At 38.2% G+C, this 27,705-nt stretch overlaps 1 protein-coding gene across 9 annotated transcripts in view; it reads left to right on the forward strand.

The window, feature by feature from the left end:
* ARFIP1 (ADP ribosylation factor interacting protein 1) overlaps positions 1-27,705 on the forward strand; it is a 133,908-nt gene that overhangs the window by 79,755 nt on the left and 26,448 nt on the right. For all 9 annotated transcript variants that reach the window (XR_004476169.2, XM_033403433.2, XM_049709117.1 and 6 more), the window contains 3 exons: positions 7,960-8,181; positions 15,632-15,789; positions 24,991-25,165. Coding sequence is in view for 8 of the 9 variants with exons in the window: in XM_033403433.2 (XP_033259324.1) it covers positions 7,960-8,181; positions 15,632-15,789; positions 24,991-25,165 (555 nt within the window). In the remaining variant the exon portion in view is untranslated. The remainder of the gene's footprint in view (positions 1-7,959; positions 8,182-15,631; positions 15,790-24,990; positions 25,166-27,705) is intronic.

The raw sequence follows: 27,705 nt of genomic DNA on the forward strand, positions 1-27,705 counted from the left end.
CATTTGTTAGGTCTAGTGGGTTTTTATCTTGCTCCTTCATCTGCTGTGTGTTTTTCTTTCTTCTCATTTTGCTTATCTTACTGTGTTTGGGGTCTCCTTTTTGCAGGTTGCAGGTTTGTAGTTCCCTTTGTTTTTGGTGTCTGTCCTCAGTGGCTGAAGTTAGTTCAGTGGGTTGTGTAGGCTTCCTGGTGGAGGGGACTAGTGCCTGTGTTCTGCTGGATGAGGCTGGATCTTGTCTCTCTGGTGGGCAGGTCCACGTCTGGTGGTGTGTTTTGGGGTGTCTATGGACTTATTATGATTTTAGGCAATCTCTCTGCTATTGGGTGGGGTTGTGTTCCTGTCTTGCTAGTTGTTTGGCATAGGGTGTCCAGCACTGTAGCTTGCTTGTCATTGAGTGAAACTGGGTGTTGGTGTTGAGATGGAGATCTCTGGGAGATTTTCGCCGTTTGATATTACGTCGAGCTGGGAAGTCTCTTGCGGACCAGTGTCCTGAAGTTGGCTCTGCCACCTCAGAGGCACAGCACTGACTCCTGGTTGCAGCACCAAGAGCCTTTCATCCACACAGCTCAGAATAAAAGGGAGAAAAAGTAGAAAGAAAGATAGGAAGGGAGGGAGGGAGGGAGGGAGGAAGGAAGGAAGGAGGGAGGAGAAAGAAAGAAAGAAAGAAAGGAAGGAAGGAAGAAAGAGAAATAAAATAAAGTTATTAAAATAAAAAATAATTATTAAGAAAAATTTTTTTAAACAACTGGACGGGTAAAACCCTAGGACAAATGGTGAAAGCAAAGCTATAGAGACAAAATCTCACACAGAAGCATACACATACACACTCACAAAAAGAGGAAAAGGGGAAAAAATAATAAATCTTGCTCTCGAAGTCCACCTCCACAATTTGGGATGATTCCTTGTCTATTCATGTATTACACAGATGCAGGGTACATCAAATTGATTGTGGAGATTTAATCTGCTGCTCCTGAGGCTGCTGGGAGAGACTTCCCTTTCTCTTCTTTGTTCTCACAGCTCCCAGGGCTCAGCTTTGGATTTGGTCCCGCCTCTGCTTGTAGGTCGCAGGAGGGCGTCTGTTCTCCGCTCAGACAGGACAGGATTAAAGGAGCCGCTGATTCGGGGACTCTGGCTCACTCAGGCCAGGGGGAGGGAGGGGCACAGAGTGCAGGGCGAGCCTGCGGTGGCAGAGGCCAGCGTGACATTGCACCAGCCTGAGGCGCGCCGTGCGTTCTCCCGGGGAAGTTGTCCCTGGATCCCGGGATCCTGGCAGTGGCGGGCTGCAGAGGCTCCCTGGAAGGGAGGTGTTGAGAGTGACCTGTGCTCGCACAGAGGCTGCTTGGTGGCGGCGGCAGCAGCCTTAGCGTCTCATGCCCGTCTCTGGGGTCCGCAATGTTAGCCACGGCTTGCTCCCATCTCTGGAGGTCCTTTAAGCAGTGCTCTTAATCCCCTCTCCTTGCGCACCAGGAAACAAAGAGGGAAGAAAAAGTCTCTTGCCTTTTCGGCAGGTCCAGACTTTTTCCCGGATTCCCTCCGGGCTAGCCGTGGTGCACTAGCCCCTTCAGGCTGTGTTCACGCCGCCAGTCTTCTCCCTGGGATATGACCAAAGCCCGAGCCTCAGCTCCCAGCCCCGCCCTTCCTGGCGGGTGAACAGACAAGCCTCTCGGGCTGGTGAGTGCCTGTCGGTGCCGATCCTCTGTGTGGGCATCTCTCCGCCTTGCCCTCTGCACGCCTGTGGCTGCGCTCTCCTTCGCAGCTCTGAAGCTTCCCCTCCTCCGCCACCCGCAGTCTCCGCCCACGAAGGGGCTCCTAGTGTGTGGAAACCTTTCCTCCTTCACAGCTCCCTCCCACTTGTGCGGGTCCTGTCCCTATTCTTTTGTCTCTGTTTATTCTTTTTTCTTTTGCCCTACCTAGATACGTGGGGAGTTTCTTGCCTTTTGGTAGGTGTGAGGTCTTCTGCCAGCGTTCTGTAGGTGTTCTGTAGGAGTTGTTCCACATGTAGATGTATTTCTGATGTATCTGTGGGGAGGAAGGTGATCGCCGTGTCTTACTCTTCCGCCATCTTCCCCCTCTCCTATTTTATTCTTTTTGTTGCAGTGCCAAATGGGAGTGTTTCCATAATTTCTCTTTCAGATCTTTCATCATTAATGTATAGGAATGCAAGAGATTTCTGTGCATTTTGTATCCTGCAACTTTACCAAATTCATTGATTAGCTCTAGTAGTTTTCTGGTGCCATTTTTAGGGTTCTCTGTGTATAGTATAATGTCGTCTGCACACAATGACAGTTTTACTTCTTTCCCATTTGGATTCATTTTATTTCTTTTTCTTCTCTGATTGCTGTTGCTAGGACTTCCAAAACTATGTTGAATAATAGTGGTGAGAGTGGACATCCTTGTCTTATTCCTAATCTTAGAGGAAATGCTTTCAGTTTTTCACCATTGAGAATGATGTTTGCTGTGGGTTTGTCGTATATGGCCTTTATTATGTTGAGGTAGGTTCCCTCTATGCCCACTTTCTGGAGAGTTTTTATCATAAATGGGTGCTGAATTTTGTCAACAGCTTTTTCTGCATCTATTGAGATGATCATATGGTTTTTATTCTTCAATTTGTTAATGTAGTGTATCACATTGATTGATTTGCATATATTGAAGAATCCTTGCATCCCTGGGATAAATCTCACTTTAACATGGTGTCTGATGTTTGTTTGTTTTTTTTGCCTACACGGGACTCTCACTGTTGTGGCCTCTCCCATTGTGGAACACAGGCTCCGGACGAGCAGGCTCAGCGGCCATGGCTCACGGGCCCAGCCGCTCCGCGGCATGTGGGATCTTCCCGGACTGGGGCACGAACCCGTGTTCCCTGCATCAGCAGGTGGACTCTCAACCACTGCGCCACCAGGGAATCCCAGCGTCCGATCTTTTTAATGTGGTGTTTAATTCTGTTTGCTAATATTTTGTTGAGGATTTTTTCATCTATATTCATGAGTGATACTGGTCTGTAATTTTCCTTTCTGTTTTGTATCTTTGTCTGATTTTGGTGTCAGGGTGATGGTGGCCTCATAGAATGAGTTTGGGAGTGTTCCTTCCTCTGCAGTTTTTTGCAAGAGTTTCAGAAGGATGGGTGTTAGCTCTTCTCCAAATGTTTGATACAATTCACCTGTGAAGCCATCTGGTCCTGGACTTTTGTTTGTTGGAAGATTTTTCATCACAGTTTTAATTTCATTACTTGTGTTTGGTCTGTTCATATTTTCTATTTCCTCCTGATTCAGTCTTTGGCAGGCTATACCTTTCCAAGAATTTGTCCATTTCTTCCAGGTTGTCCATTTTGTTGGCATAGAGTTGCTTGTAGTAGTCTCTTAGGATGCTTTGTATTTCTGTGGTGTCTGTTGTAACTTCTCCTTTTTGATTTCTAATTTTATTGATTTGAATCCTCTCCCTCTTTTTCTTGATGGTTTATCAATTTTGTTTATCTTCTCAAAGAACCAGCTTTTAGTTTTATTCATCTTTGCTATTGTTTTCTTTGTTTTTATTTCATTTATTTCTGCGCAGATATTTATGATTTCTTTCCTTCTGCTAACTTTGGGTTTTGTTTGTTCTTCTTTCTCTAGTTCCTTTAGGTATAAGGTTAGATTGTTTACTTGAGATTTTTCTTGTTTCTTGAGATAAGCTTGTATAGCTATAAACTTCCCTCTTAGAACTGCTTTTGCTGCATCCCGTAGGTTTTGGATTGTCGTGTTTTCATTGTCATTTGTCTCTAGGTATTTTTTGATTTCCTCTTTGATTTCTTCAGTGATCTCTTGCTTATTTAATAATGTATTGTTTAGCCTCCATGTGTTTGTGTTTTTTACGTTTTTTTCCCTGTAATTCATTTCTAATCTCATAGCGTTGTGGTCAGAAATGATGCATGACATGATTTCAGTTTTCTTAAATTTACTGAGGCTTGATTTGTGACCCAAGATGTGATCTATCCTGGAGAATGTTCCATGTGCACTTGAAAAGAAAGTGTAATCTGCTGTTTTTGGATGGAATGTCCTATAAATATCAATTAAATCTATCTGGTCTGTTGTGTCATTTAAAGCTTCTGTTTCCTTATTTATTTTCATTTTGGATGATCTGTCCATTGTTGTAAGTGAGGTGTTAAAGTCCCCCACTATTATTGTGTTACTGTCAATTTCCTCCTTTATACCTGTTAGCAGTTGCCTTATGTATTGAGGTGCTCCTGTGTTGGGGGCATATATATTTATAATTGTTATATCTTCTTCTTGGATTGGTTCCTTGATTATTATGTAGTGTCCTTCCTTGTCTCTTGTAACATACTTTTTTTTAAAGTCTATTTTATCTGATATGAATATAGCTACTCCAGCTTTGTTTTGATTTCCATTTGCATGGAATATCTTTTTCCATCTCCTTACTTTCAGTCTGTATGTGTCCCTAGGTCTGAAGTGGGTCTCTTGTAGACAGCGTATATATGGATCTTGTTTTTGTATCCATTCAGTGAAGAATATATCCATTCATTCTTTTGGTTGGAGCATTTAATCCATTCACGTTTAAGGTAATTATCAATATGTATGTTCCTATGACCATTTTCTTAATTGTTTTGGGTTTGTTTTTGTAGGTCCTTTCCTTCTCTTGTGTTTCCCACTTAGAGAAGTTCCTTTACCATTGCTTGTAGAGCTGGTTTGGTGGTGCTGAATTCTCTTAGCTTTTGCTTGTCTGTAAAGCTTTTGATTTCTCCATTGAATCTGAATGAGATCCTTGCTGGGTAGAGTAATCTTGGTTGTAGGTTCTTCTTTTCATCACTTTAAGTATATCATGTCACTCTCTTCTGGCTTGTGGAGTTTATGCTGAGAAATCAGCTCTTAACCTTATGGGAGTTCCCTTGTATGTTATTTTCGTTTTTCCCTTGCTTCTTTCAATAATTTTTCTTTGTCTTTAATTTTTGCCAATTTGATTACTATGTGTCTCAGCATGTTTCTCCTTGGGTTTATCCTGTATGGGACTCGCTGCACTTCCTGGACTTGGGTGGCTATTTCCTTTCCCACGTTAGGGAAGTTTTTGACTATAATCTCTTCAAATATTTTCTCTGGTCCTTTCTCTCTCTCTTCTCCTTCTTGGACACCTATATTGCAAATGTTCTTGTGTTTAATGTTGTCTCAGAGGTCTCTTAGGCTGTCTTCATTTCTTTTCATTCTTTTTTCTTTATTCTGTTCTGCAGCAGTGAATTCCACCATTCTGTCTTCCAGGTCACTTATCCATTCTTCTGCCTCAGTTATTCTGCTATTGATTCCTTCTAGTGTAGTTTTCATTTCATTTATTGTATTGTTCATCTCTGTTTGTTTGTTCTTTAATTCTTCTAGGTCTTTGTTAAACATTTCTTTCATCTTCTCGATCTTTGCCTCCATTCTTTTTCCGAAGTCCTGGATCATCTTCACTATCATTATTCTGAATTCTTTTTCTGGAAGGTTGCCTATCTCCACTTCATTTAGTTTTTTTTCTGGGGTTTTATCTTGTTCCTTCATCTGGTATATAGCCCTCTGCCTTTTCATCTTGTCTGTCTTTCTGTGAATGTGGTTTTTGTTCCACAGGCTGCAGGATTGTAGTTCTTCTTACTTCTGGTATATGAGGCTATCTAAGAGGCTTGATGGGAGGGACTGGTGGTGGGTAGAGCTGACTGTTGCTCTGGTGGGCAGAGCTCTGTAAAACTTTAATCCAGTTGACTGTTGATGGGTGGGGCTGGGTTCCCTCCCTGTTGGTTGTTTGGCCTGAGGCAACCCAACACTGGAGCCTACCTGGGCTCTTTGGTGGGGCTAATGACCGGCTCTGGCAGGGCTCATGCCAAGGAGTACTTCCCCGAACTTCTGCTGCCAGTGTCCTTGTCCCCCTGGTGAAACAGAGCCACCCCCCACCTCTGCAGGAGACCCTCCAACACTAGCAGGTAGGTCTGGTTCAGTCTCCCCCGGGGTCACTGCTCCTTCCTCTGGTTCCCAATGCGCACACTACTTTTTGTGTGCCCTCCAAGTGTGTAGTCTCTGTTTCCCCCAGTCCTGTCAAAGTCCTGCAGTCAATTCCCACTAGCCTTCAAAGTCTGATTCTCTAGGAATTCTTCCTCCCGTTGCCGGACCCCCAGGTTGGGAAGCCTGATGTGGGGCTCAGAACCTTCACTCCAGTGGGTGGACTTCTGTGGTATAAGTGTTTGCTAGTCTGTCAGTCACCCACCCACTAGTTATGGGGTTTGATTTTACTGTGATTGCGCCCCTCCTACCGTCTCATTGTGGCTTCTCCTTTATCTTTGGGTGTGGGGTATCTTTTTTGGTGAGTTCCAGTGTCTTCCTGTCAATGGTTGTCCAGCAGCTAGTTGTGATTCTGGTGTTCTCACAAGAGAGAGTGAGAGCACGTCCTTCTACTCCACCGTCTTGGTTCCTCCTCTCTCTGCTTTTTAAAAAAAGAACTCCTTTATAAAAAATGTTTATTCATAAAAATCCTTAGTTGATGATAAGAGAGAATGTGCCAGCGAATTCATTTCAATTTTAAAATAGAAAAATATGAGTAGCTAAATATAAATTTATGTGTATTGACAAGGAAAAGTCTCAAGATATTCGTTCTCAGAAAAGAAATGCTCAGGATATTATGTATAGCATAGCATGGGCTCATGTTTACTTTAAGAATATTATATATGTGATTATATAGGTTTAAAGGAGAGTCTCTACTACCCATCAAACTATTAATACTTTTCTACTATTTAGTCAAATTAAAGGATGGAAGGGGAATTTCATTTTTATTTCATTCATTATTTTAACTTTTACAACAAATACTAATTCTGTGACCAAAACTTTGAGAGACATGATAAAAGAACAAATTTGCAAATTTTCAAAATTGCAAAACTTATTTACTGCTTTTCAGAATATTTTTTTAGATTTAAATGATAAGGATTATATTAATGACCTACATTGTTACTCTAAAAATGTATTGTTGAGTAGTGAATTTGCTTGTAATTTTTTATTTCTAGCAAAAATTACTAGAAAACTTATTTTCATGTGCTCTAAAGTTAGGTACTTTAAAAAATTGTAAATTCCTATATCATTATTTCTGGGACAGAGATAGAATAACATAGAGTAGAATAACATAATTTAATTTTATCTGGGCAAAAGTAGAAGAATTCAGGAATCTGTAATCTCTACCTCTTTCTCTTTCTCTGTTCCTCCCCGCTTCCCTCCCTCCCTACCTCCTCTTTCTTCTTTCTCCTTCCTTTCTTCCCCTCATTCTTCCTACTCACACACATATACACAGCTATTTAAGGGGAAAATTGAAGGAAAAAAAACATTTGAAACCAATAGGAGAGTAGAATTTTGGTATTCTTATTATTCCTATATTAATAGTCGAGTATTGTTCTTAAATCAATGCCAAGTATCTCAGTTGTTTTCAGTAATCTACCAAAGTGCACAAAACTTGAAATATGATTATGTGAGAGAGCTCATCTGGCAGTATATACACTAGCTAGATACGTCTTAAAACTTCCTCTAATAAGTAATAGTTAAAAAACATGTCTGATAAATTTACTTTCTGGGGCTTCCCTGGTGGCGCAGTGGTTGAGAGTCCGCCTGCCGATGCAGGGGACACGGGTTCATGCCCCGGTCCGGGAGTATCCCACGTGCCACGGAGCGGCTGGGCCCGTGGGCCATGGCCGCTGGGCCTGGGCGTGTGGAGCGTGTGCTCCGCAACGGGAGGGGCCGCAACAGTGAGAGGCCCGCGTACCGCAAAAAAAAAAAAAAAAATTTACTTTCTGAGTCCTGATGAACCTCTAAGGGGGCTGACAGTTTTCCGTTTGTTAGGCTAGCTTGTTTGAAGCCAAAAATGGTGCATGCCATATGCTCCAGCATTTGCACTTTGGATTGCTGTATTACTGTTTTTTTCTTTTGTTCTTTTTTTCTTCCTAAACAAAGTATATCTTTCCACTTCTAGTGCACTCGACAGATTATCTCTGAGAAGCTGGGCCGTGGATCAAGAACTGTGGACCTTGAACTTGAAGCTCAGATTGATATATTAAGAGATAACAAGAAAAAATATGAAAATATTCTAAAACTGGCTCAGACATTGTCAACCCAGCTTTTCCAGATGGTGCATACCCAAAGGCAACTCGGAGACGCATTTGCTGACCTGAGTTTGAAGTCACTAGAACTCCATGTAAGATGATTTGAAATAACTATTGGGGGGTGAGGGGGATGAAAATGGCAATAGGAGTATACTAAGAGGTAAGTTGTTACATTTCTGATTTGCTGAATTCTTAATAAAATTGTAATCTTGTGGTGTTCTTTAAGATATTTCATATAATTTTCAAGAAGGCCCAGCTGACTTCTATCAACATAGTGGTCCAGTTGTACCCTAAAGAAGATGTCATCTGGAGGTTTCAGGGCAAGGGAACTTGGTAGAGGAAAGGAAAAAGAGTACTCAGCCTGCTAGAGCCTAGAAAGAATCATAGCTATGTATATAGCTGGGTGTGGGTAGAAAGTAAATTCAGGCACCTATTGAAAATCTCCTGCGTAGTCTCTGAATGTCCTAAGCAAAGAGTAGCTTGCTTGACTGGATTTGTGATACACTTTTACTGAAATCATTAGTGTAAAATTGTGAATTTTAGAATGAAATTATTTTTCTGTATATATCTATATAAGTATTCAGCAAAGCATTATTAACAATTTCTAATAATATCTTAAGTGACTCCTTTTATGTCTTTTTTTTCCTCACGTGGAGCCAAAAGGTACAGAAATTCCTTGCCTACAGACTTCTAACTTGCACAGTTAGATAATTTAGAGCATTAAATCATTTGATAATATCTAGTATCTTGGACAAAGAAAGTTTGGCTACAGATGACAATGTTGAGAAAAACATTGAGATTCAATTCTAACTGAGTCATTAGACAGTCAAAAAGAAGAATGAAACTAATATTTAGGAAGCTGAGTTATCATAACAGCTGCAATTATTGAGTATCCACAATTTCAATATAATGGGCTAGGTGCTTTATAACCATTATATCATGTAATTTATCTAACGCTGCAAGAAATGTTATCCCCTGTTTATAGATGAGGAAGTTGAGGCCAAGAGAGTTTACGTAGTTTTTATAAACTCACAAAACAAATAAAAGATAGAATTGGAATTTATATCCAGGCCTTTTTGTTTCTCCATGATCTCTTTTTTTTTTAAATAAGAATTAATAGCATTTTTTAAAGTATTTATTTTTTGGCTGCGTCGGGTCTTAGTTGCAGCACACAGCGCACAGGCTCTTTGTTGAGGTGCGCAGGCTCCAGAGCAAGTGGGCTGAGTAGTTGTGGTGCATGGGCTCTCTAGTTGTGGCGTGCAGGCCCAGTTGCCCTGTGGCATGTGGGATCTTAGTTCCCCAACCAGGGATTGAACCAGTGTCCTCTGCATTACAAGACGGATTCTTAACCACTGGATCACAAGGGAAGTCCCTTTCCATGATCTCTTGCTGTCTCTTTAAATGGAATCTTTAGATGGTCTGTGACCCAGAGAAAAATCCCCACAGTATGGAGAGAGGTAGCCAGAGTATAGGGTCTGGGGAAGTGCTGCAGTAATGTTATCACTGATGCTATATTCAGTAGAACCTATTAATTATAATAGTTAACAGAGATTGGGGACTTACTATACACCAGATACAGTGGTTTATATGTGTATTAGCTCATCTAATGCTCAGTCTTAGCTAGTAGTACTTTTATTATCTTTCTTTTACAGATGTGAAGTCCTTTTTTTTTTAAACAGAACTGAGAGGGTAATCCTCAGTATTCAAGTCCATTGGACCCAGTTTGAATTTTTGAGTTTTTTATTTGAGCATTTTTAACTCTTTGTAAGGATTGGTATTTCATGACTTTATTCTTTCTTGGAGGTCTTCCAATGAGAAAATTTACTTATGGTTTTAATAGAATAAAACTTGTTATCTTGCAACTACCATATGGGTCCATTGGAAATCAGACACGATATGGGATCTTAATGATCCTATTTTCCTATATCTTAAAACATTTTGCTGTTTCACCATCTTAGGAATTATTTCGTTATTACTCATCAGTTTTTTCCTACCATGTTAAAAATGACTAAGACAATAAGAAAACTAAAGAATGACAGCATTGCCTAGAAGAATGATACAATAGTGAGATAAATACTTTTTGTTTGTTTGCATTGCCAAAAAGAAATCTGGAGAAACTGTTTATGTAGTTGTTTGTTTTTTTTTTTAATGTTCATGCAACACAATTAAGAATTTTGGAATTTTTCATTTTTGCACATAATGGAAAGAGACTACAATACCAGATTAATACATTTCACAATTATTACACAAATCAGAAGATGACTGCAAAGAGATAGCAGTATTGACTCTTACCAATGATGGCAAAATTGGATAATATCAGTGAAATTGCGGGCTATAAGTATTCCAATGATGATATCCTATGTGAATTTTCTTAAAGAGTCATTGAATAATAATGTATTTTTAAGGACAAAAGGAAATACGCTATTGTGTTAGTCAAGATTCTCCAGAGAAACAGAATCAACAGGATACATAGCTATATAGAGATTTATTTTAAGAAATTGGTTCACATGATTGGCAAGGCTGCTACATCCAAAATCTGTAGGGTAGGCTGGCAGGCTGGAGACCCAGGAAAGAGTAGCAGTACAAGTCCAAAGGCAGTCTGCTAGCAGAATTCTTTCTTGTCCAGGGGAGGTCAGTCGTTGTTCCATTAAGGTCTTCAGCTGATTGCATGACACCCGCTCACGTTATGGAGGGCAGTCTGCTTTACTGACAGTACACCAATTAAAATATAAGTCTCATTCGGAAACACCCTCACAGAAACATCAGAATAATGTTTGACCAAATATTTGGACACTGTGACCCAACCAAGTTGATGCACAAACTATCTCAGGTATTTTCATTTAGTTAGTTGTTCAACAGGAGCAACTCCCAACAAGCCACAGTTTTTTAAAGAATCTGGACCATCCTGTTTTGCTAAGAAGACATGATATTACTTCTTTTATGATGTTTATGCACCAAAATATACTTGATATATTTGTTAGTGAACAAATGCTGAAAGTAAATGTGTATACAAAAGTGATTTGAAGGAAATATATAATATAGAAATTTTTAAAAATTCATTGAATTGAACATTCTAATTGATATTTATAAATGTAAAATTAATGGTAAACTAGAACCTACTGGAGATGCATTTGAAATCTGGAATCAACATTTACAAGGAGGATATTTTTGTATCATTCAAGGTTTTCCAGAGAAAGAGCATCAGTAGGAGATACACACACACACACACACACCCAAAAGATTTATTTTAAGGAATTGGCTGACACTATTATAGGGATTGGCAAGTCTGTAATCCATAGGGTAGGCCAGAAGGCTGGAAACTTGGACAAGGTTTCTGTGTTACAGTGTTAAGACGGAATTCCTTCTTCTCCAAGAAACCTCAAACTCTTGCTCTTAAGACCTTCAGCTGATTGGATGAGGCCCATCATGTTATGGAGGATAATCTCCTAAAAGCCAACTTTAAACCACATCTTCAGTGTTTATCATCGTAAATGTTGATCACATCACAAAATCTGCACCTTTGTAGCAACATCTAGACTGATGTTTGACCAAACAGCTGGACACCATAGTCTTATCAAGTGGGCACATAAAATTAACCATCACAATCCACCCTTTGTCAACTTAGCAGCACTTATATGCATCTCTTTAAACCACACTTAATCTCCAAATCAAGACAATAAAGTCTTACTTCCACCTAATGTGATATAACTATCCTGTGTACTATCAAAGACACAGCAACTCTTTCCCTAGAAGATGATGCAAAGTCCTTCCTTGGGTGAGGATCACTTTTTTCCTTGATCTCCTGAAACTTAAATACTATGGTGTTAAGTTAACAATAGCTATATATCATGATATAAAGTTAATATATCTTATGTGATAAGGGAGGAAAGATAAGATAGGGAAGAAAACAAAGGTACTTGCTTTACACACACACACACACACACACACACACACACACACAAACATTCATAACAAAGTAAGGAAGAAATAAGAATTATAGTCCTCATTTCTACAAATGGTCACATGGTTGTAGCTTCTTCCATTACCCATTCCATACTGCATTTGTTCTCAGGTAGCACTTCAATCTGTGGTGGTTCTTTGCCTGGTGAGGTGACCCAAACCATCATTCCTGAAAGGTCCAGACCATTAGCAGTCCTTCCTGAAATGGGCTGTTGTAGTTTTCCATTGAAATTAATCACAGGACATGGTAGTAGTAAGGGATCGCCTGGGTTCCAGGCTTACTCTTCCTTACCTCCATTGTGGAGGGACAGTCCAAATTCTCCTTGGTAATCAGGATCAGTCACACCCGCCAACACAGTAACTCCCTTCTTTGCCTGTTGGTTCTTTTTGAGGAAAAGTTTATAGAGTACAGTAGTGAAGAGCTGAGGTCCACTTCCTTCCACCTTATGCCATATTAACTGAGATTTCTGGAAAATACATAGTGCAGGGGCTGGCACATAGCGGCACTAGATAAATTATGATGGTTATGATAGCTGTTGTTGAGATTGTGACATTTGGGGGTTGAGGAAGAATTTATAGATTAGTCCAGTTTCTTCATTTTCTAGAGAAACAACCAATATCCAGCAGTAAAAAAAGTCAAATCTCCTGAAGGAGATAGGAAATGATCTTTTTTTTTTTTTTTTTTTTTTGCTGTACGCGGGCCTCTCACTGTTGTGGCCTCTCCCGTTGTGGAGCACAGGCTCCGGACACACAGGCTCAGCGGCCATGGCTCACGGGCCCAGCCGCTCCACGGCATGTGGGATCTTCCCGGACCGGGGCACGAACCCGCAGCCCCTGCATCGGCAGGCGGACTCTCAACCACTGCGCCACCAGGGAAGCCCAAGAAATGATCTTTTAATGAATGCCTGTCATCTGTCAGAAACTTTATACAGGTTGCCTTGTTAGACTTCCTGTCAAGCTTGTAAGGGAATTATCTTCATTTTATTAGTAAGGAAATGGAGGCCCGAAGAATTTGAGTTATTCATGAGAGACACAAATCCATTGAGTGGCAGAATCAAGATATGAATTCCCAAACTGTTTGAATTTCCAAACTGTTTGAATTTCCAAACTAGACTTTTACCATTTTATCACATGCCTTCCTCCTAGTTCTGTTGTACCATGGCACCTTATTAAATTGCATTTTCTCAATTTAGAGGGTAACATCTACATTGAGATTAGGAAAGCTTCCACAGTCCAAATTACTATCAATTGTCAATGAGTTCTTGTGATTCTAGTTTTTTTGTATTATTGTTTAAAATAACTCATTTGTGATTAATTAGGTAATAATAACTATTACTAAAACTTGGTGTTTTAGGTCCAATCATATGCTTCTGTTATTTAGTCCTAATGTATAAGTTGAATGGGAAATGGTGGTCATTTATATTTGGTACATTTACATCTGATAAATATTGTAAATAATGTAGGAGCTGCTGAAGAGAAAAAAAGTTCAAGTGTTTTGAAACTTCATTCTCTATATATAAAGCAAGTAAATTTTTAGATCAAGGAATTGTGTTGGCCTTTCTTCTTCACTGACAGATTAGAACTACAGCCCTGTTCTTGATATGTATACCCTTTGACTATTAAAATAATGTGTAAAATACCCCTGTCCAACTGAGAATACTAAAATAACTTATCAACTAAATGAAGTTTGAGGCATGTTTTATTTTATTTTCATTGCCAAAAAAGCATATTTAATTATGTATTTATAATGCATATACATATGTATATTTATTTATTTCTAGTGTCCTAATTGTTTTGTAACATTTACTACTATATCTCTTGTACCTTACTATAAAAAAGCTTTTTTATTTTAGCCAATTAAGTTTACAAATTATGCAATAAAATCTGAAGTTTTATACACATTTTCATCACAGAATTATGGGCGAGATTTACACTCATGAAACAGAACAGCGTCCATTTACTCCTCCTGTCTGCTTTGAATTTAGGGCTGTTTTTCTCATCTGTAAATATAGGATTCCAAATTCTGCTGTATAACATATCAATCTGCAGTGATTTCATCTTACAATACTCTGTTTTTTTGTTTATTTGTTGTTAGTAAAAGCACAGCTTTCTAGGTTATATAGATCTCCCTGTGGCTAAATTAGGACTTCTGGCATTTTCAAAGTTAATGTGGAATTGTGGATGTTAAGAACTTTTAGCAATGAACAGTGTTACAGGGATATGATACAATGACATATACTTTGTTGTACAGTGAATAGAAAAACTATGATATTTATATCCAGCTCAATTTCATATTTTTCTTCCTCTTATTTGGTGATTTTTTAATTTTGCCTTTTACCTCTTAATGAACACCAAAGAAAATAAGAACAATTGTGTGAACTCTTTCTAAGTTTTTTTTTAATGTTTTCTCCTATATTCTATTTCCAGTAACATTTATTTAGTCTTCAATATTGTAACTTATCTTGTACAAATGGTGCCAAAACTCTTCAGCTTTTCTGCCTTTTTAGTTTTTACATATATTGATTGATAGTCCTCTTATGTAATCCTTATCTGCCAATATTTGCAAATCAAGGGCTCTACAATTTTGAAGACTGAGTTCCAAGTAAAGAGTTACATGGACCTCTCTTAGATGGAAAATGCTTTCAGCATAATAAAGATAATTTTACTTTCTGTATTTATTAATTATTGAATATTCTATCACCTGGAAATTTAATTGTACCTATAGCACTAATGTTAAATTTGCATCTTCTAAAATTCTACTTAATTTAATATTACATTTTTTTCAGCTGGAATTTAAAAATGTTTTTAACAAACTCACAATTCTCAAATTGAATATCTTACAATAAGATATGATCAAAGTTTTTATTTGGTCAGATGTGTTCCTGATAATCTGTTAACTAATCAAACTTAGACTGAAAGCTTTCTCTGCTCAAAATTTAGAGTTAGTCCTTGCCATTCATATGTTAAGGAGTCATGTGTAATGTTTGCTAAGCTAAGACTCAGTTTATTCAGAGAAAATGAACTAAAACTGGTGTTGAGTGATCCTTCCTCAGCTGTTTGTCCAGATAGATCTGAGCTTGGGAGTCAACTGGTTGCTAAGTTTACAAAGAAATGTGTATTGTTAATATTTATACTTTAAGGAGATTCAGTCAAAACACAAAAATTACAATCTATTTTATGTCTGAAAGTTTTAGCCAATTGTTACCTAATTTGGTTGTGAAAGTTAAAGTTTCTCTGATTAATAATCTGCTATAGTTTTCTTCTTAACAGCTGTGCTTACAGTATAATAGAAACAAAATGTAGAAATGAAAGTAATTTTTCTAGTACAAAGTAGTTTCACTTTTTAAAATTATTTGATTTTAGCTATGCCTCAGAGCTGAACAATTTGGTTTATTCGACTTTTTCTGTAATTCTGTAGCTAGTTGTGATTTAGATTCCTATTTATTTAAACATTGAAAGAGAAAACTTCTAAAGCTAGATTTCTAAATCAGATATTTTCCCAATAGTGATGTGTTTGAGGTTTTCTTTAGTCACATTTACTAATTTGTAACTGGATAAATTAAGATGACTTTTTTGTTTTAGGAAGAATTTGGCTATAATGCAGATACACAGAAACTGCTGGCTAAAAATGGAGAAACTCTTCTAGGAGCCATTAATTTTTTCATTGCCAGTGTGAACACTTTGGTGAATAAAACAATTGAGGATACATTAATGACTGTGAAACAGTATGAAAGTGCCAGGTAGGTATAGATTTTCATTATATTGTCTGTTTTACCAGGTGGTGCATAATTTGGTTAAGGTTTTGGGTTGCAAATAAGAGAAACTGACTCTGGCCAATATGGGCAGAAAAAGAATTTATTGGGTTATAGGGTAGCCCACAGAGCTAACAGAAACGCAGGAGAACAGATTCTAGAAACAAGCAAGAACCAAAGCCAAGTTAATGCCTCAGAAGAATCTAATTAGGGTACTTGATGCTGCTACAGCTCCCATAAATAAAAATTTGTAAAAGCTCCTGAGTACTTTGCTTCATTGCGTTGAGAGTATCCGGTTGAGCGTTGGCCATGTGCCCAAACCCTGCCTGCTAGGGAATAGGGAGGTGGAGGAGCTCCCGGCTACAGCTTCCTTGGAAGAGGACAGGGCCTTGTGTTCTGCCAGGTAGATACCAGATGCCCTTTCTAATCTGGCCTAAGCCTGCCTCTTCAATCATACTACCACTGCTTCCCTATAAGCAGTTACACTGCTTCCGCAACAGCCAGACTCATAGTTTCAATTTCTCTTGAATATACTAGCTCATTTCTGCCTCCATGATTTTGTTTATGTTGGTTATTCAGATTATAACCAGGCTTCACAATCTTCCAAATTTTACCTTTTACATAAATTAAAGTATTTACCTTATATTTTCATAGTTGTTTATAATGCAGTGTTTTCATACATCTTTTTTTTTTTTTTTTTTTTTTTTTTTTTTTTTTTGCGGTACGCGGGCCTCTCACTGTTGTGGCCTCTCCTGTTGCAGAGCACAGGCTCTGGACGCGCAGGCTCAGCAGCCATGGCTCACGGGCCCAGCCGCTCCGCGGCATGTGGGATCTTCCTGGACTGGGGCACAAACCCGTGTCCCCTGCATCAGCAGGCGGACTCTCAACCACTGCGCCACCAGGGGAGCCCTCATACATCTTTTTATACACACACACACACACACACACACACACACAATTTATCTCATAACCATCCTGTTAGGTAAACAAAATGCATATGAATAGGTACTTAGAAATGTCTAAAAAGTAGCAGATCTACGATAGCATTTTTCAACTTTGATTCCAGGCCCAATTTTTTTCCCCCACTCATTCCTGTCCCCTTTGAGTTTTTTTCCTCTGAACACTTGATTTCTTTATTTTCTCTTATACTTTTTATAGCATAGTTGAAGATAGTGCAAACTTTACCTTTTGGATATATAACTTTACTTTTGGCCTCTTGATGTAGTTTAATAATGTGAGAAATGCCTATGAAAACTCTAAACTCATCTAGTCTTTTTGCTATTGAGTGCTTATTCTTAAGTATATATGTCCTTATGCTTTATATAGCTAAAAGCCCAAACCACTTGGAAAGTTAACTTTTTTTTTTCTGAAAATTTATTGGTGGTAGTTACTGAAAACAGTTTTGTACCTTATAAACACTTATACAATTCCAATTCAAGCTATAAAATGTTACTACCATGTTCTGTCTGTAGCATACCTTTTTACACACACCCTCCTTACTCTCCTGAAACTTTTTTTTTTCTATTGAACTATAGTTGATTTACAGTATTGTGTTAGTTTCAGGTGTATAGCAAAATGATTCAGGTATGTATATATTCTTGTTCAGATTCTTTTCCTTTATAGGTTATTACAAGATACTGAATATAGTTCCCTGTGCTATACAGTAAATCCTTGTTGTTTATGTATTTTATATATAGTGGTATGTATCTGTTATCCCTCCCCCCTTTCCCCTTTGGTAACCAAAAGTTTGTTTTCTATGTGTATGAGTCTGTTTCTGAGTTGTAAATAAGTTCATTTGTATTATTTTTTAGATTCCACAAATAAGTGATATCATGTAGTATTTGTCTTTCTCTGTCTGACTTAGTTCACTTAGCATGGTAATCTCTAGATCCATCCATGTTCCTACAAATGGCAATATTTCATTCTTTTTTATGGCTGAGTAGTATTCCATTGTATATATGTACCACATCTTTATCCACTCATCTCTCAGTGAACACTTAGGTTGCTTCCATGTCTTGGCTATTGTAAGTAGTGTTGTTGTGAACATTGGGGTGCATGTATCTTTCTGAATTAGAGTTTTCATCTTTTCCAGATAAGAGCCCAGGAGTGGGATTGCTGGATCATATGGTAACTCTATTTTTAGTTTTTTAAGGTACCTCCATACTGTTTTCCATAGTGGCTGCACCAATTTACAGTCCCACCAACAGTGTAGGATGGTTCCCTTTTCTCCAGACCCCCTCTAGCATTTATTTATTATTTGTAGACTTTTTTTTGATGATGGTCACTCTGACTGGTATGAGGTGATACCTCATTGTAGTTTTGATTTGCATTTCTCTAATAATTAGAGATGTTGAGCAACCTTTCATGTGCCTAGTGGCCGTCTGTATGTCTTCTCTGGAGAAATGTCTATTTAGGTTTTCTTGCCATTTTTTGATTGGGTTATTTTTTTGATATTGAGTTGTGTGAGCTGTTTGTATAGTTTGGAAATTAAATCCTTTTTGGTCACATCGTTAGCAAATATTTTCTCCCAGTCCATACATTGTCTTTTCGTTTTGTTTATGGTTTCCTTTGATGTGCAAAAGCTTATGTTTGATTAGGTCCCATTTGTTTATTTTTGCTTTTGTTTCTATTGCCTTGGGAGACTGATCTAAGAAAATATTGCTACATTTGATGTCAGAGAATGTTTTACCTATGTTCTCTTCTAGGAGTTATAAGGTGTCATGTTTTATACTTAAGTCTTTAAGCCATTTTGAGTTTGTTTTTGTGTATGGTGTGAGGGTGTGTTGTAACTTCATTGATTTACATGCGGCTGTCCAGCTTTCCCAACACCACTTGCGGAAGAGACTGTCTTTTCTCCATTGTATATTCTTGCTTCTTTTGTCAAAGATTAATTGACCATAGGTGTATGCGTTTATTTCTGGGCTCTCTGTTCCATTGATCCATATGTCCATTTTTGTGCCAATACCACGCTGTTTTGATTACTGTAGCTTTGTAGTAGTATCTGAGGTCTGGGAGGGTTATGCCTCCTGTTTTGTTCCTTTTCCTCCAGATTGCTTTGGCAGTTCTGGGTCTTTTGTGGTTCCCTACAAATTTTAGGATTATTTGTTCTACTTCTGTGAAAAAAGTCATGGGTAATTTGAATAGCGATCTCATTAAATCTGTAGATTGCTTTAGGTAGTATGGCAATTTTAATAATATTAATTTTTTCCAATCCAAGAGTGTGAGATATCTTTCCATTTCTGTGAGTCACCTTCAATTTCCTTTATCAGTGTTTTATAGTTCTTAGCATATAGGTCTTTCACCTCCTTGGTTAGGTTTATTGCTAGGTTTGTTTTATTTTGTTTTGTTTGTTTTGTTTGATGTGATTTTAAATGGGATTTTTTTTTCTTTTATGGAAGGTTAACTTTTGATCTTTGCACAAGAAAAGATGCTTCTATCCTATGCTGTGTTTGTAATTTTCAGTTTAGTATTAACATACTAAATCAGATTCTTACCAGATCTCAATCAGATTCTTAATGACTTGGATAGGAAGGTCAAGACAAATAGCTGTGGTTGTCAGGTGGGAGAAAGACACAGATGGATCTGTGTGCCTTATTTAGGATTTGGGCTTGTTTTTTTATTTTTCTTTATTGTTTGAAGTATTTACTAACATTGTATTAAAATCAGAAGGTGGGAACAAAGAAAGAGAAGAAATCTATCAATATGATTTCCCTCGATAACATTGCAGGAATGTCTCAATAAGGTATCTTCCAGTGGGACTTGCTTCAGCTCCCAGTAATTGGTTTTCCAGTCTCTGTTTAAATCCTTTCATGGGCATTGCCAGTATTTTTCGAAGTATATACATTATTTCAAAGTATATACATTTATTATGTAAATTTTTCACTTCTGTAAACTCTGGTTCTTTTCCAAATCTATCTATTCCTTACTCTTAGTATCCTAATTTGTTTTCCCTTTTGCCTCTTTAATCATTTTAAGCATTCTTATTTTCTAGTCTAAAAAGATTTTAAATATGTGCTTTTGAAGATGAAAATTCTTTTGTTCCAAAAGTATCCCCTATCACTTCCCAGTTAAGAACTACATGAATCTAGTTTCTATAGACTTTGTAATTGTCCACCTGTCCTGAAATATATTTTAGCTACTATTTTTAGTTTTAGGTATTTTAAAATATAAAATATATTTCATTTGAAGTATGTCATATGTTTCTCTTCAGCCTTAATTTCTAACATGCTTTTAAAAATATTAACCCATATTAAAGAAAGACAAATATATTAGATGTCACTGTTTGTACAGAAAACATTTTATATTTAATTTGCAAAGGAGAAAAATAAGCCTCTAGAGGTTAAATGGTTTGTTCCCAGGAATCAATTTCAAAGCCAAAATGAAAACCCATGGACTCCTTACCATCTATTTTTGATCATTAGGCCTCAAGCCTGAACTGGACTAATCTCAAATTTTCACATCTAATTATAAAAAATAATTTTCATGTCTTATGATGAGGAATCTGACTTAATGTACAATGTGATATAAAATCTCAATTTATCCAATGTATAGGTTTGTTTAAAACTTTTGAGCAAAATTATAAACCAGGTTATATGTACTTGGTAGCTGGTTATCAGGAAACCTTTAGAATACCTCTGTGTGTACTTTAAAAACCAACAACAGTAATGACCTCATCCCATAATTTATTCTCTTTTATTGAAATTGCAATATATGATTTTATTCATTAAGCTTAGCTTGGTGGTTAACTTTTCTGTACATTTATGGAGTAGCTGAGGCATTGACTAGTTGTAACACTAAATCATTGTCTACTGTGGGATAACACTGAAAAAGAATCCCAGATTAAAAGTTTCTCAGTAGCTGAATTTTCTTCTCTGTCAAAACCAGAATTTATTGAGTTTTAGGGCAAGGGTCAGCTATTTGATCAGCACAAAAAGTGGCAGTTTAGGCAAATGTCCGGGTGGCCTTTTAATGCTCCCTATTATGTATTGTACAAGTATTTCCTAGCTGTCTGGTGCTTCGTGTATAGAAAATCTTATAACAGCCCATTCAACACTTCTCCATAGCAGCACCAACAAGGGAGCCTATTGTGGTCAAAACTTTTCAGATGTGGACACCTGTTCTCTAGAAGTTTTATAGAAGCCATAAAGTAACCAGCTATCACTAACTTTATTGGTATGGACTCAGGGCAGACTGGCAACCTTGAAGTGAAGAGTTGCATTTTGAAAACTTAGTATACTTCTCTTCCTAGTGTTAATGAACACTGTTAGATAAGCTCTTAGGGGAAGTTTTAGTTTGACACCATCTACAAACTGGATATAAATGAAAGGATATAAGGTCAGTATTATAACTTTGTGTTTAAATTAATTGCTGTTATTTAAAAGTATACCCGAGGCTATGAGGAATATTTGTCTTCACATTAAATCACCACACATTACTGTTTATTTTTGTCTACTTCTCTCTCATTTTTTACTGTTTTTAGTATGTTTGCTTCAGGCCATCCCTCTTCTAATTTGGCTGAAATAATAAGCACTCTAAACATATTAGTTATTAGCAGATGTCCCAAGTACTTTGTACATATATTTTTTTGTGGAGATTATTATTCCCATTTGTAGATGAAAAACTGAAGCAGAAAGAGAGAAAAAAAAACTAGCTCAAGACATTAGAGCCAGTGAAGGGCAGACTGGTCATGCAATTTGGCCATAGAACCCATGGAATTTAACTTGCTATTCCCATGTCAGTCTTGCCTCCCAAATTTTTAGTAACTGTCCCCTCCTCCTTAGCTTTACTGCCATTATCCTTCCTGATTTAGTGACTCATTTCTCTTTTGCCCAGTCTTCTAATTGGTTTCCTTGCTTCTGATTTCTTAATCTTCTACTCTGGTCCATCCTCCATGCCTTATATTACCACTAGAGTCACCTTTCTATCCTGAGCGAATAGAATGTGTCATTCTATTTTAGATCTCATTCTTTCTAGATCAAAGTTCTTCCATGGCTTTCCGTCACGTGTCCTACTGGAGTCAATCTGATCCCTTTAATATGGCCCTGCTTAATCTCAATCCTGCCTTCCTGTCTGATACTAATTCCTTTTGTTATCTTATTTCAACTTCAGGTTCTAAATTATTGAATTACTTCCCAAATGTGTCATGGTATCTTACAAATCTATGCCTTTGTTCATGCTGTTCTCTTCCTGAAATATTCTACCAATTTCCCGGCCCCAATCCACCTCATAAACTCTTACCATCCTTTGAAATTTAATTGTTTTAATTCTCTTCTGAGATGCCTTTTCAGATACCTGATTAAGTAATTCTTCCTCTTGATTTCCACCATACCTTATCTTCCTTCCCCCATGGCAGTATCCATTATCTCATTTTGTTGTTGTGTTTAAGAGCTTCTCTCCCTCTAGGCTGTTAGCGTCTTGAAGATAAGCTATGAAGACGAGCAGATAGTTTTCCTTTCTAGCACAGTGCCTGGAACATAAAATGTTAATACTTAATGTTTGTTGAATGAATCATTGTAACAATGAATGAACAGATGATATGCTTTTGACGCTGAAAGATAAAGTTACTAAATTTAGTACGAGTTGAGAATAAATTAGGCTTGGTGTGAGGGACTGATGTGTTCTTTCTCAAGTCGTATATACATTCTAGAGTAAGTTGTTCATTAATTCCTGAAATAGATATGAATTGTACTACAGATATTTTAATAAAGAGCTTTAGTTTTAGGGCATAAGTTTGTGGTGCTGATTTTGACTAAATTAGAGATCGCTTTGCTTCTTCCTAGCTGAGTACTGAATAGTTGACACTGCTAGATAAGTCACTGTTTAATTAGCAAGGTAATGCTATACCTACACAGGTGCTTTGACAGAGGTATTGTAACGTGCTGTGGGATTGTGGTTTGTTGGTGGTGGGGTAATTATTTCAGTTAGTGGTGGGAGAGTATTAGGAGAGGCATCTCAGGGAGCACAAGGTGATGAGTGCTCTGTAGTAGATGCCACTGTCACATTCTAAATACTAATGTTACGGAAATCCATCTAGAGTTCCCATACGGTAGTCACTAGGCACATGTGTCTATGGATTATGAAATGTGGCTAGCCTGAATTGAGATGTGATGGAAGCTTAAAACACAATGGGGACTTCCCTGGTGGTACAGTGGTTAAGAATCCGCCTGCCAGTGCAGGGGACACAGGTTCGAGCCCTGGTCCAGGAAGATCCCACATGCCACGGAGCAACTAAGCCCATGCACCACAACTACTGAGCCTGAGCTCTAGAGCCCGCGAGCCACAATTACTGAGCCCGCACACCACAACTACTGAAGCCCTCGTGCCTAGAGCCTGTGCTCACAACAAGAGAAGCCACTGCAATGAGAAGCCCGTGCACCTCAACAAAGAGCAGCCCCCACTCGCCGCAACTAGAGAAAGCCCGCGTGCAGCAATGAAGACCCAATGCAGCCAAAAAATAAAATAAATTTAAAATTTTTAAATTAATTAATTTTTAAAAAAACAATGGATTTCAGAGACTCAGTCCCCCTCTCCCCCAAAAGTAAAATAGTTCATTAGCAATTTTTTTGCATTGATATATGTTGCAGAGATAATATTTTGGTTATATTGTGTAAAATTAAATATACTTTTAAACAGGTGAGGTTAACTTTTATTATTTTAACATGACTGCTAGAATATTTAAGTTACATATGTGGCTTGCATTATATTTCTGTTGTGCATTGCTGACCTAGACTATACTTTAAGAAGCGCCAGCCCACAGTTAACTCCCTTTTACCAGTTAGTTTATGTCATTCTAAAGTCTACTATCCCAACACAGCCAAAATTAAAAAAAAAAAAAAAAAGTCTACTATCCTCACCTGCTTTGCCTTATCAATATTAACCAATTCACATGGGGGGCTGATCACTACCCTGATCTTGCTAGCATTACGTTTTAACATCTGTTTTTTAAACTGGTTTTTATTTATTTATTTTTTTTAGCCTCATGGCACGTGGCATCTTAGTTCCCCCACCAGGGATTTACCTGGCACCCCCTGCATTGGAAGCACAGAGTCTTAACCACTGGACCACCAGGGAAGTCCCTAAACTGGTTTTTTAAATTGTGGAGGGACTTCCCTGGTGGTCCCGTGGTTAAGAATCCACCTTCCAATGCAGGGGACCCGGGTTTGATCCCTCGTCGGGAAACTAAGATCGAATGTGCCGCGGGACAACTAAGCCCATGCACCGCAACTACTGAGCCTTTGTGCTCTGGAGCCTGTGTGCCACAACTAGAGAGAAGCCCACACTCCGCAGCAAAGAGCCCGTGAGCCACAACAAAAGATCCCATGTGCCACAACTAAGACCCAATGCAGCCAAAAATAAATAAATAAATAAATATTTTAAAAATAAATAAACTGTGGAAATTTTACTCGTCAGTTAATACTGTTCTTGGAAAGAAATAGTTAATGAGATTAAGAAGCAGCCCCTCTCCTCCCCTCCCACCATGCTTATATTAATAGCTCTTTGTACTAAAGAAATACTTGATTTTTTTTTTTGCGGTACGTGGGTCTCTCGCTGCTGTGGCCTCTCCCATTGCGGAGCACAGGCTCCGCACGCGCAGGCTCAGCGGCCATGGCTCACGGGCCTAGCCGCTCCGCGGCATGTGGGATCCTCCCAGATCGGGGCACGAACCTGTGTCCCCTGCATCGGCAGGCGGACCCCCCAACCACCACGCCACCAGGGAAGCCCAGAAATACTTGATTTTAAAGGTGTAAGGTGGGCTTCCCTGGTGGCGCATTGGTTAGGAATCTGCCTGCCGATGCAGGGGACACGGGTTCGAGCCCTGGTCCAGAAAGATCCCACATGCCACAGAGCGGCTAAGCCCATGCGCCACAACTACTGAGCCTGCTCACCTAGAGCCCGTGCTCCCCACAAGAGAAGCCACTGAAATGAGAAGCCTGCGCACCGCAACAAAGAGTAGCCCCTAGTCGCCGCAACTAGAGAAAGCCTGCGCATAGCAAGGAAGACCCAACGCAGCCAAAAATAAATTAATTAATTAAATTTTTTAAAAATAAAAAAAAGCATAAGGTATCAAATATGCATGAGAATTATCATATATTAATGTATAATATGGAACTATTACATAGTTCCACTTCACGTCCTGAAGTTATTTCACACTGTCTTTGTAGTGTGCTTCACTTATTCTCTTCTTTCCAGAATTGAATATGATGCATATCGTACTGATTTGGAAGAACTGAATCTTGGACCACGTGATGCAAACACTCTGCCAAAGATTGAGCAATCACAGCATTTGTTCCAAGCACATAAGGAAAAATACGATAAAATGCGCAACGATGTTTCTATCAAGTTGAAATTTCTAGAAGAAAATAAGGTAAATTTATTCTTTACCTTCTGAGATCTTTCTGTGGACTTTAAAGTCACCCTAAAGAGAGATAAATAGAAAGTTTTTTGTTTCTGTTAACTGTCTTTCATTATAGAATTGACCCTTGAACAGCTTGGGGGTTAGGGGTGCCAACCCTCCATACAGTCAAAAATCCACATGTAACTCACAGTTGGTCCCCCCGAATCCAGGGTTCCCCGGAGTCTGCACTTCCACATCTGCAGGTTCAACCAACCACAGATCATGCAATTCTGTAGTATTTACTGTTGAAAAAACTTCACATATATGTGGACCCATGCAGTTCAAACCTATGTTGTTCAAGGGTCAACTTTGGAATTGTTGGAAATGGGATTCCATTTATAATCAGCGTTTTAGTTTTTAGAAGTACATAAAATATATTTACCTTTCTGTCATAAAAGTCATCTTTCACAAGTAACAATTGGCAAAAAATACTTGATGTTGATCTTCAGATTGGTGTTGGTATCAAGTGCTTTAAAAAGTTACATAATGATAGATTCTGTTCTGAATATTTTGAAAAATTTTTATTAATGGTAGGTACAGATTTCAGGAAGGGAACATCATTCTTCCCAGTAATTAATAAATGAGGAATGACTGAAAGGTTCCATTGAGGGCTGCAGTTAGCATAACCTAGAATAAATAAGCCAGGAAACCAATTTTACACATTATTTTCATGTAACATGAATACATCCAAGGACTAGAACAGTAAGATCTAAGATGGACCTGCTTTCCTTGGAGGTAGACTCAGGTAATAACAGGCTCCCGAGCTTTGGTTTAAGTGAAGGACAGGTTCCCATGTTTAACATTACATGCATATTCAGTTCGGGGAGGGGGATTACAGTTCTGAAAATGGAAGAGCCAGTAGTGAGCTAGGTACAGAGGAGGTGTAGATCAGTCCTCTGGAGATGGAGTCTCATCATTGCACATTGGTGGTCCCCTTTCTGTGCTTTTCACATCCTCTGAAGTCGTAATAGACCTTCAGCTCTGCTTTCTTCCAGGTATCGTCTTAATATTAACTTTCTTCAGTTCTAACTGTCTGTTGATATCTTCTTGTTTTCCTTAACATTTCCTTAGAAACTCTTCTGGCTACCATAAGAGCTGCATACATTTCCTTCAGGCCAGCAGTATCACGCACTTGTTTTTTTAGCTACAATGGGTGAAAAGTACTGATTTTCCATTACACTGAAACCATTATAGTGTCAGTAAAGGAAACTTCAGTGGAGTCATGAGACAGCTTGCCCAGCACCATTCAGACAAGAGCACAGTGAGCCTTTTAGCGTTCATTAGCTGAGCACGTGAGATGGCATTCATTTCAGTCATTTGGTTTAGTATTTTGAAGGATAGGAATATGTCAATACTTAGATATAGACATATATTTTAAATAAAAATATTTTTTACATACTCCCCTAGAATCAGCATGGTACAGTGTGGTGCTAAATGAAATATGCTAGCATTTTATGGGCTCTACCTAAAGCTAATTTGAATGGAAAGAAAGGAATTTGTCTAATTTGGGGGATCAGGACCTCTGCTAATAGAGAAAATTATTTTAGGAAATGTTTAAAATGGTAATTGTGGTCTATTGGAATCTATTGGTATTTATTGTGTGCTATTCTCTGGATAGTGAGATTATGGGTAATTTTTGTTTTCTATGTATTTTTCTGTATTTTAGACATTTTCAATGAAAAGTCACATTGCTTTTATAAAAAGGAGAGAAACTTTTGAAAGAATTAGTATCCCTAAACCATCTATGTTTATATGGTTCTTGCCAGAGTAAATAAAAATAAGCAAATTATACAAAGATAAATAATGTCTGTGTGACTGCTGCTTCTCTTACTATGTAACTGTTTTTGAAACTTGGCAGTAGATCTCCAGATTTAGACATGAATCAGTGAAGGCAGCTATTTGTCAGTTACTAGGCATTTTATTTATATTCTCTCACTTAATCCTCATAACAGCCTTCATACTCAGGAGACACACTGAGAAGTGAGGAAAGAAGAGACCGGCCAGGTCATCTCTGTAAATTGTACATGTCAGTCAGGTGGCTCTCATATCCAATTTTATCTTATTGGCATTGAAGAATTTTTAAAGTTGGGAGTAACAGAAAATTATGACTTAAAAACACTCTTCAGGCACCGTAGTGAGGGTCTGGACTAGGTTCACTGCATTAGCAGAGAAAGGAAAGAGCAGTGGTTTCAAGACTGCATGACAGGAATTAGGAAATCAACATAGGAAGCTGGTTTGGCCTGAAGCTTAGGGATGAAGGTTGGGAACCTGTTCTATTTAACCCAGTATTTAGTTTGAAATGACAACAAGATATTCACATGGAAACAATTGGTAGGAAGTTTATGATGTGGATTTGCAGTTTGGATGAACAAAGTCAGGGTTCCAGAGATAAAGGTTTAGAAGTCATTACTTTGAGAATAGTGTTGTCATTGTCACAGCTTCTCTTCTTTCAACCTTCCTTACTATAAAATAAAAAAAATTGCCTTTATTCTCAAGGATTTTATGTTCTT

Source organism: Orcinus orca, chromosome 4, assembly GCF_937001465.1.
Source record: "Orcinus orca chromosome 4, mOrcOrc1.1, whole genome shotgun sequence".
Lineage (NCBI taxonomy): Eukaryota > Metazoa > Chordata > Mammalia > Artiodactyla > Delphinidae > Orcinus > Orcinus orca.